Here is a 13,519-nt window from a genome sequence, read left to right as displayed (position 1 = left end):
TATGCCACAAAGAAGCATCATAATGCATCCAAGCATTTCCCCCATCCATTTCTACAAAGCGCAATATTGCTTCCTTAGTAGCGCACATCGTAGGCAACTTTTTCACCGAAGACGGTACTTTCGACATAGAATATATATCTCTAAGAGCATAAGGTAAAAATTGGGAACTCTCAATAACATTCCAATTGGGAACATAATCATCGTCAGCAGAGAAGTATGAGGTCGATTTTTTCAACAGAAAACCCATACAATACTTTGCCAAGTCCGGGTAACCAAATCCCCCATCCTTCACAGGACGTTGTAAAATATATCTAGGCACTCTAGGTCGTTTACCAGCCCCCCAAAGAAAGCCCTGAAATGCTTTATCAACGGGAGCAAGTACTTTCCTTGTGAATTTCAAGGGGATGGACTGAATGATGTAAAGGATTTTTGGTAAAAGAACCATTTTAATTGCATTGATCTTGGCTTATATCCCCATCCTCAACCGATTCCATTTCAATATGTCCCTATTAATATTCACGACACATTAAAAGCTGTCAGTCTTCAAATCTTGGACCAAGGAAATACCCAAGTACCTCACAGCCCCCGTCTCCCAGTGGCAGTTCAAAGAGCCCAAAACATCTCGTGGAACATCTACATTCAGAGGGAAGGCCACCGTTTTACCTCAGTTTATCTTGTGACCCGATAAGCGACCCACTTCTTCAAACATCTGTTTGAGTCTCACACATCCCTCCTCTGGATTAGACAAAATAATTGTCATATCATCAGCGTAGCACAGAACTTTCATCTCATTATCTCCAAATTGAAGACCACGAAGAGCCCTATCTTGGATCAAATGCAAAATGAGGTGCTCCAGTGCCAGATTAAAAAGGTACGGAGACAACGGACAACCTTGCCTTGTCCCCCTAGACAACAAGAACGAAGAGAACATTGTCCCATTAACCCACACCTTTGCACTTAGATCAGAATTCAATGCTCGTATAGTATTAATGAATGTGGCACCAAATTCCATCCTCTCAAGAGTTTGATAAAGAAAAGGCCAATTGACCCGGTCAAAGGCCTTCTCCGCATCCATAAAAAGCAACAGGGTATCTTGGACTCTCGTTTTCGGTAAACTCATGACATCAATTAACGTCCTGATATGGTCATAGCCATATCTTCCCCTCATAAATCCAACCTGTGAACTACCAATCAGTTTACCAACTCACCCATCCAGTCTATTTGTTAATATTTTTGTGAAAATTTTGAGGTCCAAGTTCAGGAGAGAAACGGGCCTATAATTCCCACACCGTTTACCATCTTTACCTGGTTTCGGAAGGACGATCACACAAGCCTCTTTCATAGTGGGGCAAATCATCCCATTGCTCAAGAAGCCATTATATAAGGTGCATAGAAAAGGTGTCAGCACACCACTCGGTGTCCGGTAGAATTCTACCGGGAGACCGTCCAATCCTGGTGACTTATCCTCATGAAGCTGATTAATCGCTACCAATAGTTCCTCCTCTGTAATAGGACTATCCACCATCACAGACTGATCCGCACATAAACTTGGCATGGCAATCTTATCAAAAAAGGAGTCCATGTCAGCATGAGACGGAAATTGATCCTCGCGATATAATGCATCATAATATTGCCTGAAACCTTCACAAATCTCACCTTTTTTAATAATATGATTACCATTATCATCCACCAGTTTCTGAACAAAAGAGTTCTGTTAGGCCCTGCAACCTATTCGCCAGAAGCTTCCCATTTCTATCACCTTGTTCCCAAAGATTCTGTTTCATAAAGAAAATGCCCTTCTCATATTGCATATCCATTTATTGATTGAGCAGTTCCTTGATCCTCCCAGCCTCCCTCCTATCTTCCACACTTTCGAAACCGCAAAATTCTTTTGTGCCACCTCTAAATCTCATTCCAATCTCCGAAGTTCAAGCATACCTTCCTTCCTAGCTCGGGACGTAACATTCATCAATTCCCCTCGTACGGTCGCCTTATAAAACTTTCCCAAACCATGACATCAGAAGCCGAGCCAACATTAATGTCAAAAAAGTTCCTCGTAATGACTTCCAGAGATTCAGCTACCCCCTTTTCCCTCTCTCCTTTACTTACCCCCTCCCTTCCCACTCTCCTTTTTTACTTCCCTCCTCCCCCCCTCCTTTTTTTCTACCCGTCTTGAAAGCGAAAATAGCCCTAAAGCATAACAGAGGGCAAGTAATGGAGAGGGGAGAAAGACAGACTTCCGCTCACCCCCATCATAAATTTAGGCTCACAATCATGAAAAAATCAAGTAGTGGTACTCAATGTCTCGGGAATACCAAACCCCCATGCAGTTCCCATGTCTCAACCAGGTGTATATCAAGAGCAAACATGGTAGGCAAGCTGGGTCATGCACATCAATAGAACAACCACCCTGAGCCCATTCCCAGCCGCAGAATATTAAATGATAGTGCCCGCATAGCCACCAGAGCAAACGCACACCCAATCAGAATCAGAAGCCCCTAAAACATCATCAATATTCACAACACCCCCCACCATATAAACCAAGACTAATCCATATGCAAACCCCATAGGTCCAATAGCACAAACAAATTGAGGTTGCAGAATCGGCAGAATCGTCAGCTAATGTGACAATAAAATGAAAGGAAGGCAATGGAAGGGGAATGGAATGAAGGAAGCAGGGATTGTGGCCGTGAAAAACAACAAGGCATTAAACAGCAGATCAGCCACTATCAAACGTGCTCTGAGAGAGTCCGGAGAGAGCCGCAGGGGCACTACAACCAAGCCCCATGAGCCAGTAGCACTTTTTTTTCCAATCCCTTCTTATTCTTCTAAAGCTAGGCGCTTGTATTGCCCGGGGCTGACATCAAGCACCTCACCATATGCCATTGCCATTGCGTGCGTTGAAAACACGTCTTGGTAAAACAACCGTTTGCTTCTTATATGGGAAAGTTTTGACTGATGAAGTTTAATTATTTTTACATTTGTAGGCGCGTGCTAAACCCATGGGCATCGAGGCACCAGTTGCAGGACAAAGTGTTAGTCAGTGGTGAGGGAAGAGATACATCTACCCTAATTAAAGAGACGTGTTTTGAGGTGTTTTCTAAAGGTCTAGTATGACGGTTCGGAACGTAGAGCAAGAGTCAAGGAGTGCCAAAGCTTGGCTGTAATACCTGGGAAGCTGGCTCTGGCACGTCTAAATTTGGGAGTGATGAGACAGTTGGAGTAGGCTGATTGTGTTGGTCTTGTAGAATAAGTTTTTTCAAAAAAATGTTCTTAATGGTAAGGAGGTGCCCAACTGGTGAGGCATCAGTGGGTAATGGATAGAGTTTTGTGTTCATGTATCGGGAGCCAGTGAACGTGTCTTCTGGCAGCTGAGATGTGCTCCTGTCTGGGGCGGTCTAATGCTGCTCGTAGGGTGTTCTGGATAACTTGAAGCTACTTGATGTTACGCACAGAGGTGCCAGCAAATAGAGCATTACAATAGTCAATTCTGGACCCTATAACAGCTCGGGCAACTGTTGGTAGAAAGTTAACTCCAGGGTGGTTTGATTGTGATTGGAACATCTGTCTATCAAGAAGTAACAATACAACAAAAACGTGTGCTTGGGGAATACACAGATTACTTCTCAGATTTTCTGGTAGCAGACACACAGCTGCTTTAAACTGTATGATAAATTATAGGGTCTCATCAATTAGGAGACCTACATCTTTAAATCAAAGATATCAATAGAGGTGAGGCAGGTGGCACCAGGAGTCTGTTCAAATGTTTGGGGACGATGTTCTCTACAGATAACTAAGGCAGTTGAGTTTGGAAAGTAAATCCCTCAACAAACTAGAAGTTATATAAGAAGGTTATGGTTCCTAGAGTGCAGGCACCAAGCAAAATGCCTGCATCTTCTATTTATTGTGCGTGGTATCAAGAGTAAGCGAATTCTGTATGAAAGACCCTCCCTTGCTCTGGATTCCACAAGATGCCCATACCAAAATGCATACCAATGCATGTTACATTGATATCGGCCTCACCAAGCTCTTCATTTCTAGAATTGGAGAAAAAATGTGTCTGAAATGCAAACTGGACTGGACTTTAGTTCAGTGATCCTTGACAACGCAGGTACAAACAAGTATTTACCAGAAGGAATGCAAAAACGAAGGAAACCTAAACAGATTTCCCAGTTTAGCAAAGAAAAGAAGCATGCCATAGGGAGACGAAAAGCAAAGCAATGGAGTTCATAATCTTTTAAATGCTCACCAGAGTCAAGCTGACAGAGGGGTTGGGTTGGCACATGTTCACCCTTGTGAGCAGCAATGCCACAGCAAGGCCCCAACCATGTTACTGGCCATTCACACCAGCCCCTCCATTCCACCACAAAAGATCCCAACCCCTTCCTTCTGTCCCCCTGTCAGAACCACCACTCGCCTGTCATTCTATTTGCTTAAACCCAACATTCCCTTGCCAGTCATTGCAATCAAAGAAAAGAAACGTCTATGCAGTCAAGATGCCACTTACAACAAAAAAAAAATGTTAAGAGGGTACAGTTCACGAGATTACCATAAAAATATTAAACAAACGTTATTTAGGTTCACAGCTGAAAAAAGAAAAACAAAATTACACCAAAATGTATTCCACATGTAGCACATACAAATAAACGTATCTATGAAAATGCCCCACAGGCGTGCAGTTATTGTTCTACTTTTGCTTTGGAGATCCCAACTCTTACAACGTTGAGCAGAACATTCCTAATTCGCCCATACGGTTAGTCTTGTAAACAAGCACTGGCAATGCCAATCGTACTGACCTGTGCTGCTGTTTGCATGTATAGGCACCCGGGTGCAAGGAGGAGAGTGCAATGTTTTAAATAAGATGCGATAAGAGGTGCAGAGGTGCAATAGAATGAGAAGGGTAATAGAGCAAAGGAGGAAGCCATTGACAGAGGGTGCAGATGATGAGCAAGAGGAAATATGAGCAAGAAAGGATGAGAGGGTAATACATAAAGTGAGTGTGAGAGCAAGTATGAGAGGGGATAAGGAGAGCAAGTATGGTGGGTGGAAGAGTTATAGAGGGGATAGGATGGGTGTGTGGGAATAAAGGCTGTAGGGTGGGTGGGGCTAGAAAGAAGGGGGTAGATTGATTGCGGTGGAGAGAATGGGGATAGGGTGGGTGGGTTAGAGAGTTGCGGTACAGTGGGTAGAGTAGGCTGGGTCAGTGGGGTTAGGGTGGGGGAGTGGGAGTAGGCTGGATGAGTGCGAGTGTGGGTGTAGAGAGAGAGGGGTTAGGGTGGGTGTGGGTATGGCTAGCGCCACCGAATGCGCCAAAACCAAAAATGGCAAGAAATGCAGAAGCTTGAAGTTCAAACAAATCCGATCAATGGAATACTTTAGTGGAAAACTAGGCCTTGAATACTTGCAGCTACCATTGAGCAGCTATGTGTACATGCAAGTATCCACTGATCTGCCATGTATTAGACGACTGCTGGGTATTTTCTAGCATCTGAACACATCATGAGTGCGACCTTACCTAGAGTACTATGTCCAAGAATAGAAAACAGATGCAGACCGCCATAAATAAAACAGTCTGAACTACAAGTATTAAGAGCCTGAAACTGCGGGGGACCAACGAGTTAAGGCTATATTTTTTGGGAGTCTGTGTGTGGTACAAATTACCAAAAGAAATCAATAAATACATTTTCAAACATGAAAGAGGAAGAACTACAGATCAAATATTGCATTTAAAAAAAGGCTGTGGCAGAAACAGGGACTAAACTGAAGCAAGCATACATAAAGGTGGAAACCATGCTTGCTTTCAAACAGATCAAGAGCAGGCCCAGCAGTCCTTGCAACCAAAAAGGTAAAAATACAAACATGCAACTGTGGTGAAGATAATTAACACGATACAAATAGTACCTACATAAATAAGTGCATGCTTCCATTAAAAGATGTGTTGGCACAATATTCTTTAATGGCAGCACAGATAAGTAAACAAAAAGATGTTACTATTATATGAACACTTGCACATCAGCTAATGCACAAAATGTGCCAAGCGCCACTCGTCTTTACAGTCACAACCATGAACTACATCATCTTTGATGCAGCCCCGAAGAGAGCAAGGGACAACTGAGTGCACATGACCATTGGGTGATCACCCCCACAGTTGGAACATTCATGTTTGAAGCGGCAGAGGCTTCCCCTCCCACATTCGTTTTTATCATATGGCCAGCAGTAGCCTCTTTTTGGTACCCTCATCCCAGGTGGCACAATCCCAGGTGGCGCAATGGTCTTGGTAGGAGTCGGATCTGGCTTGGACATTTGCAGCCACAGCTGCGAATGTATCACTTTCCAGCTCAGGTCTGGGTGAACTTCCTTCAATCTACGGAACTGTTCATCATAGTATCGCCACCCTCCCAATGGCGATTGGTCGTGGGCATTGCGAATGGTTTCACCATAGTCAAAAAAGCCCTTCATCTTTTCAGGTGCATCCTCAAGCAAGATGCTACCCATAATGGCAAAGCCTCTCTGCCAACGCACCAATGTCCTGCGTTGGGCATCCTTTAAATCTATGCCTCCTGTTGGAAGCAGAGCAAACATATCAAAGAACCGCACAGCTGAAACAGTCTCCCGGAGCTCTTTGGGAATATGGGCTGCCAATGGCGCAGATGAGAAAAATCCATATGTTGAACTGGTGGGGGGAGATGGGTTTGGCTTCATGACTTCCACCAACGTAGATGTGGGCATTGCAGGCACCGGAGCCACCTGCTGCATCAGTGGATTTGTTCTGGGGAGCAAAGCAGGAGGCCGCTTTGCAAAATGAGCAAAAGTAGTCTTCTGTAGGCCCGGAAAACATTCATTGAATGCTTTTGTAGCTTTGGTGATGAACTGTTGTATCTTCACATTAAGATTGGATCCAACGAGATGTGGGCCATCATTGTCCTGGCTTGAGGGCTCCTTATTAGTGGGCGTGCTCACAACACAGTGGGAACCAGGCCCAGTCAATGATGCCAAACCTCTCCCATGACCCAGCAATTCACTGTTGTCTAGCCCAGGTAGAGCTTGCACTGGAGTCGGCTCCTCCTCCTCTTCATCGCCAGATTCCTGGCTAACCATAGGACCATGAGGATCTGCTTTTTTGGGATAAACACTAGACATAGCAACGGTTGCTGGTAGTTCTGCAGCTGGTGGTGGTACTTGGTTTGACTCTGCTCCCACCTTCCCCCAGAAGCCCTGCTCCCCGCTGCCACTGTGGGTTGGAGGAAAAATGTCTACTCCACCGCAGAGCAGAGTATCTATTACAAAAGCCCACCCTCTCCGAACTGCCACCTCCCAAGCCATTAACACAAGCTGTTCATCACTTGGCTCCATGCTGCGCTTCTTTCTTGATCACTGTGCTGGTGTTGTAGCAGAGGTGGATTGGTTTGCTGGTGGTACTATGCCCTCTTATCTGGATACACTCGTTTTCTTATCTGTGGGGGAAAAAACCTGAAAAGTTCATACATTGTTTAATAGGGCGACTGTGATCCAACTGGTCCAATATTTTGTATGCTCAGCAGAAAATCCAACCACTAAATGTCTAACTGCACAACAAAAACTTCCATTGCAGACTTGAAACAAAAAAAAGTGCCAACCACTCAAACAGAAATCATTGCACCTTAATGTACCATAACTATTTATGATGGCCAACTACCTATATCCACGTGGACAAGACCGTGCATGATCTCCATGTTCCTCATCCTAGTACTTATGGAGGTACTACCCGCCATTGACAGGAACTCTTATCATTACTTTTTGCCCTGCTCATCAGTATAATACCCCGAGTTTCTCAGCATGCTTTAGATTTAAAATGTTCTGCCTCAAAAAGGTAGCTGTGCTACTTACCCCAGCAAAATCCTCTCTGCTGGGATTTGAGAGGCAACGTACCAGGACCCCTCCTACACTCCCTTCCCGCCTCCCAACCCAAGACTCTGCAGCTTGGCTCGCAGTGGCGATATGAGCTGAGAAGGGCTCCCAGGTCTTCTGCTGGACGAGTGTCTCCGGCTGAGCAGGAAAAAAGGGGCCACCAGACCAGTGTGTTGGCATTGCACCCTGTGATAAACAGGACTCTGGGAGAAGATTTGTGTCGCTAGGCCCAGGGTGAGTAATTGCCCCATCTAGGTAGGCCGTAAGGAGAGGCGAACAGTATGAATATTTTAACACAGACCAGGGATGTGTCAAAACGATGGCATCATTCACACAGGAGGTGGAGGCCTAGTCAGTAGGAAGTATACTTGGGTAAGTATTTGAGAGGGACCAGAATTCATAAACAGATATAACGTACCCAGCAGTGTTCAAATCGGGGCAGTCAGGCGAGGAGAACAGTCAAGCACATGTGTGTGTTCTAAGAGGAAGAGTACGCATATAGAAGGTGGAACCAGCCTCCACCAGCTGAATCCTCATCAGGAAGGAGGCTGCATAAAAAGAATACGCGGGCGAATTAAATAACTGAAAAAAGCCCAGAGGAAGAAAGGAGGAAAAATTGTCCGATTTTGCACCTTTTTTAAAATCGCTAGATACAGAAGGGGAGGCTGCAAGAGGAAACACCTGTGGGGGGGGGCTCTGGGGGGGAAACGAGGAAGTATTGTTACAGGTTTCTGATCACATGGGTATCCAGAACATGAGGGGGAGAAGCAGCGAAAGCCCTCCCTTTCACTATTTAAACATATCCTGAAAGCAGGTCTTCCTCTACTACAAGAAATCAAAGAGTAGATATTGAAAGCACCCGGAAAGAGTCAACATTGCAGGATTGAAGGCAAAGCTTAACCAGTTAATGGGAGAGGAAATGCACTTCCCCAATCTTTTCACATAGTTTTGATTCAACTAAGCCTGGTGGGGAGGTCATCAATGGCCCTGATGTAAGCAGCATAGGATAGTGTAGATAAAATAAAAGTGGACTCACGCATGAAGAGGGTTTACACAGGCTCAAATTGGTCACAGAGTACGGCCACATACACTCCCTATAAGGTGAAGATAGCAATGGGGGGGCAATCAGGACTATCAGCGTTGGGGGACAATTAGGACTATCATAATGCACAGAATGGAGGCTCAGATTATGCACCCTTGCTTCAGGATCTGAGAAACAAGGTTGCATTCTAATTAGATCTGGTTTATGGTGGGATTAACTCAGCAGCCATGCATATGGGGACTGCCATCGCAGGACGAAGAGAAGTACACAAAGTAGCATACAGAATCACATCAGAAGGCCGCCGTCATTAAGTTCTAATTCGAAGGGCAGATGCCTTAGAAGACAAGGTTCATAAAGTCTTTACAGCTCACAAACATGCAGATAAATTGGGCAGGAGACCGGAACAAAGACAGGCAGAAGGCATGAAGAAATCAAGTAGAGCATATCCAGCAAGTGAAAAATCATGTTTCTCCAGCAAAGACGCAGAAGTTTCTGATGTGGGGGTAGAGATTCCTGCACTTCACGAAAGGCTGGGAATCTCAGGCATCTGAAGCTTGGGTGAACAGGGTGATGAAATGGGCACACAGAATAGAGTTTTAATCCAATCTGGTTCCTACAAGTGCGTTCAGGGGTAAAAGTTTTGAGTTGTAAACCAGTAGACCGACAAAAACAAAAAGACCAGAACAAGCAGGATCAAGACCAAAAACTAAAAGAACAATCACAAGAGTACCCAGACGGAAGGTGGGAAAGACTTCAACTCCATTGTCAAAACCATCAGGGAAGTTCAGATTAGTTCTGAATACGGCTGAACTTGCATGTGGCCAATGAAAAGATGCAAGTTGGAGTTTGCCGGTGGTGATCCCAATCACCGACCTCTTTTGCACAGGGGCACTTAAAGAATTATATGTTGGAAGGTGCACCATAGATTTGTGGGATTCACAGTGGGTAACCATCGCTTTCAATCCAGAGCTATGCTATTTTTCCTCGAGACTGCACACTGAGTGTTCTCGACGGTCTTGTGACCGGTAGTGACATCTTTACATACGAAGGTGAATAAACTCATTAGCGTATTTGGACGACTGGCTCCTCAGGGCATCAAAGCAGGAGTTGTTGCAGAAGGGGCAACCACAAGCAAGACGATTGAAGCACTGCGAATCCTCATGTCCATCCCAACCCTAACCCGGTGCCTCGACCTGCACACCACTACCATCTGGGCGGTGCAGGTGAGTGTGCGACCCCCCTGACCCGTTTTGGGCCTAGATTTTGTCGTGGTGGAGACCTCTGTGGCCCGCAGCCCCTGTTTCCTTCCCCTCCCCAAGCCCCGTCCCCTGCCTGCATCTCCCTGCTCCCGCCTCCCCTCCAGCCCCCTGGCCCTTATTGGCTGCTTGATCCGTGTCCATCCCCAACCCTAACCCCGGTACCTCGACCTGCACGCCACTACCATCCGGGTGGTGCAGGTGAGTGTGCGTGCCCTCTGACCCGTTTTGGGCCTACATTTAGCCGTGGTGTAGACCTCTGCAGCCCCCAGCCCCTGTTTCCTTCCGCTCCCTAAGCCACGTCCCCTGCCTGCACCTCCCTACTCCCGCCTCCCCTCCAGCCCCCGGCCCTAATTGGCTAACCCACCCATTTCACAGTCCCTCCCAGGGCAGCCCACTGCCCGGCAGCCCACACAGCAAAGGGCCCCAAGGCAAAGGGCAGCTCCTACAGTAGCGGCTCAAAACTGTGTCTACAGGTGTCTGCAGTGGAAGCCAGTGACCAGCCGTCAACCAGCAACAACCAAGACTGGTAAGGTAAGAGTGGCCTAGGTGGGGAATACAGTAATAATTCTACCCTGAAAGCCTAGCCCACTAATCAAATCTATCCTTAAACACCATAGCCATAAATAACACCTTGTCAGCCTTCCTTAACTTCACGCTATTAAGCATAGTAATGTCTAGTATAGCACCCATTTAAACGGTCAGGCATTTGACTCTCTCAAGTTAAAATTGTACTCCGTCACCTGTTAGGCATAGGCCTCTCTCCCGCTATACAGGATTGTTAGGCAGAATTGCAGGCAGTACCCTCTGGGAACACCACACATAATTAGGACTACAGGTGTAAGCAAAAACCAACCTTTGGTTTAAGTCTGTACCACACACTTTTGGTAGCGAGCTGAGCAGTGAGGCTTATCGCAAGAGGGAATGTGAGCAGTAGAACAAGTTGCACAGAAGTATCACAATCACAGTGGTTCGAGTAGCGATTAGACTCAATGTTTCTTGGTAAAAAATACTTAAACATTTATTTACACTTTTAGAAAACTTTCACTAGTAGAAACCAACTCAATATTAAACACCAATATACTACAGTATTAAGTTTGAAAGACAATTTGAGCTCCCCTGAAAAAGAGCAAAATGGCACTTCAATACTTTTAAATAGGAATAAAAAGCATAGGTTTGTACAAAGGGTTAGAAAATACTTCTTTTAGATAATGCAAAGGTTCAATGTACCAGGAGGGTCGGTTCAATTCAATAGGCCAGGCCAAAGTCAATAGTCTAGTGTTCTTAGATAGGACACCACAGTTCTGGTACAACCGGAGAAGTTGTTCAGGTGATAAAGAAAGGTATTCTGGGTCACAAGCTGATTAGGCCTGCGAGTTGGGAAAGTTTCACAAACTTTCACCGCGAGAGTTAGGATCTCTCAACCAAATGGCATAGTACCTTAAAGTGGAGCAAAAAGATGCAGTTTAAGATGTTGGTTCCTGGCAGGTCCTGCAGCTCACTGTTCCTGAGCCTCAGTCGTGGGGACAAGATAGAGGACGTCGGGGGACTCCTGCACTGCACGGGATCGTCATAGGAGCAAACAAAATGGCATCACTTTGCTGTGGCTTCCAAACACAAACTGGTGTCCTTCACCCTGGTTAACCTTAACCAGCTCCGAGAATGGTATCCAGGCGTTTGCTGAGTTGATTGGTCCCACCAACTCAAAGGAAGAAGCCATCCTTGAAGGAGCTTCTCCATCGATTGGAGATCTGGAAATTCGGGGTTGCAGCACTGCTTCACCGGGCAAACCAACAGTCCAGTGGTTGCAGCAGCCGTCCTCTTCCAGCTCGTCTGCGGTTCTTTCATTCCAGTGGTCGACTCTGCCTTCCAGTCGTGGAGTCTCGCCTTTTAAACAGTTTTCTCCCATTCATTCCAGCTTAGCTGCCACTCACCCAGCAGGGTGGCTGTCCTTGCCAGACAGTCAGCCAGCCAATCACAGCAGAGTGCATTTGGGTCTCTTGGGAGACTAAGCACAGGGGGTTTCGGGCACCTCCCTCACTTCCTGCCCACCCGAGACACTCAGACACCATGGGCGGACTTCAGTCCTGAAGCCCGCCAAAGTCTCAAGAACAAAGGGACCAGACCTGGTTTGGCGCGCAGAGTTAAACACCAGAAGGACTTTTCCACAAAGAAACAGTGAAAAAAGATGACCGGAGTCTGTTTTTACAGAGGGATCTTGGGCACCATATTGAAAAACATGGCGGCCCCTATTTTTAGCTACCGGTGTTCACGGTCGGGAAAAATCATGGTAGTTCGTTATAAAACCACTGCCACCAGCCATTTCAATAGGAAAGGGTAGCATGTGACTGCTACAAGAGTGTTTAGACACAGGGGATAGTATGTAACCCCTCCAGCACTCCATTGTAAGATGGTGTGTGCTGGGTCTATGAATTTAAAAAGACTAGTAAAGTCAATTTAATTTTACATTCTCTGGGGAACAGTAGTTCATCCCAGAGAAGGCATTTAAATCTTGTGGAGTCCAATGGACACCCCTGTGCCACTGCACTAAAGGTGCTGTGTGACAACAATAAAAAGATGATGACTATGGGGTTATCTAAAAGTCCATAACCAAAGAACACAAGAGTAAAACACACATCAAAATACCTGAGAGAGTGGGAAAAAAGGCTCACACTCTCTCCAGGAGCAAAGAACAAGTCCTCAAAATCCAGCAAAGTTGTTGGAAGTCTCTAAGGTGAAGGGAAATAAGCACATTTTTGAGAATTCTCCCTAACAAGGATTCTCAAATCTAGCTGTGTTTAGAGCTGTACTCCGTCACCTGTTAGGCATAGGCCTCTCTCCCACTATACAGGATTCTAATCTAGCTGTGTTTAGAATTGCAAACAGTAAGAAGTGGCAGTAAGCGTCAAGGGTATCCACAGCGCTTGTACAGTCTCTTAGGATCAGCAAAGAGGCAGCGGGTGTCAAGGAAGTGTGGGTGTACTGCCAGTACACTACCACGGTAATTAAGCACAGACAGAAAGGTCCCAAGACACACTGTGCCAAGAGATGCAAACATTTTAAATACAATAATGTATTTATTTATGTTGATTGGACAGCCTGACACGTGTTTCGAGTCAAACCCGGCTCTTCATCTGAGGCTTGATGTTAGAGGTAAGGATTGCATAACGTGGGGGCATAAATTGCCTGTGCAAACTCTTGTGCTTCGCAACTGCGGCAGAGGCTGGGCAATGGACAGGTAACAGCTAGAAAGGGCTCGGAATTCTACTGTGTCAACTGTTGGGTGTGGTCCTCTCTCCAATTATACAGGATTCCCAAATCTAGCTGTGTTTAG

At 45.8% G+C, this 13,519-nt stretch overlaps 2 protein-coding genes across 9 annotated transcripts in view; one reads left to right on the top strand and one right to left on the bottom strand.

The window, feature by feature from the left end:
- LOC138580907 (microfibril-associated glycoprotein 4-like) overlaps nucleotides 1-13,519 on the top strand; it is a 427,453-nt gene that overhangs the window by 115,983 nt on the left and 297,951 nt on the right. The gene's annotated exons all lie outside the window — the stretch shown is intronic.
- The window catches only part of LOC138580906 (uncharacterized), a 191,720-nt gene that overhangs the window by 142,270 nt on the left and 35,931 nt on the right, over nucleotides 1-13,519 (bottom strand). For 2 of the 6 annotated variants that reach the window (XM_069651826.1, XM_069651824.1), the window contains exon 2: nucleotides 5,935-7,470. The exons of 2 other annotated variants lie outside the window; for them this stretch is intronic. In XM_069651826.1, the coding sequence (XP_069507927.1) occupies nucleotides 6,070-7,353 (1,284 nt within the window). In that variant the 5' untranslated portion in view covers nucleotides 7,354-7,470 and the 3' untranslated portion in view covers nucleotides 5,935-6,069. Of the gene's footprint in view, nucleotides 1-5,934; nucleotides 7,471-13,519 lie in introns of those variants that run through there. 2 more of the 6 variants (XM_069651827.1, XM_069651825.1) reach the window with 1 other exon arrangement.

Source organism: Ambystoma mexicanum, chromosome 3p, assembly GCF_040938575.1.
Source record: "Ambystoma mexicanum isolate Mex_15411 chromosome 3p, UKY_AmexF1_1, whole genome shotgun sequence".
Taxonomy (NCBI): Eukaryota; Metazoa; Chordata; class Amphibia; order Caudata; family Ambystomatidae; genus Ambystoma; species Ambystoma mexicanum.
Note: the sequence above shows the minus strand (reverse complement) of the source record. Positions and strands in the feature narration are given on the sequence as shown.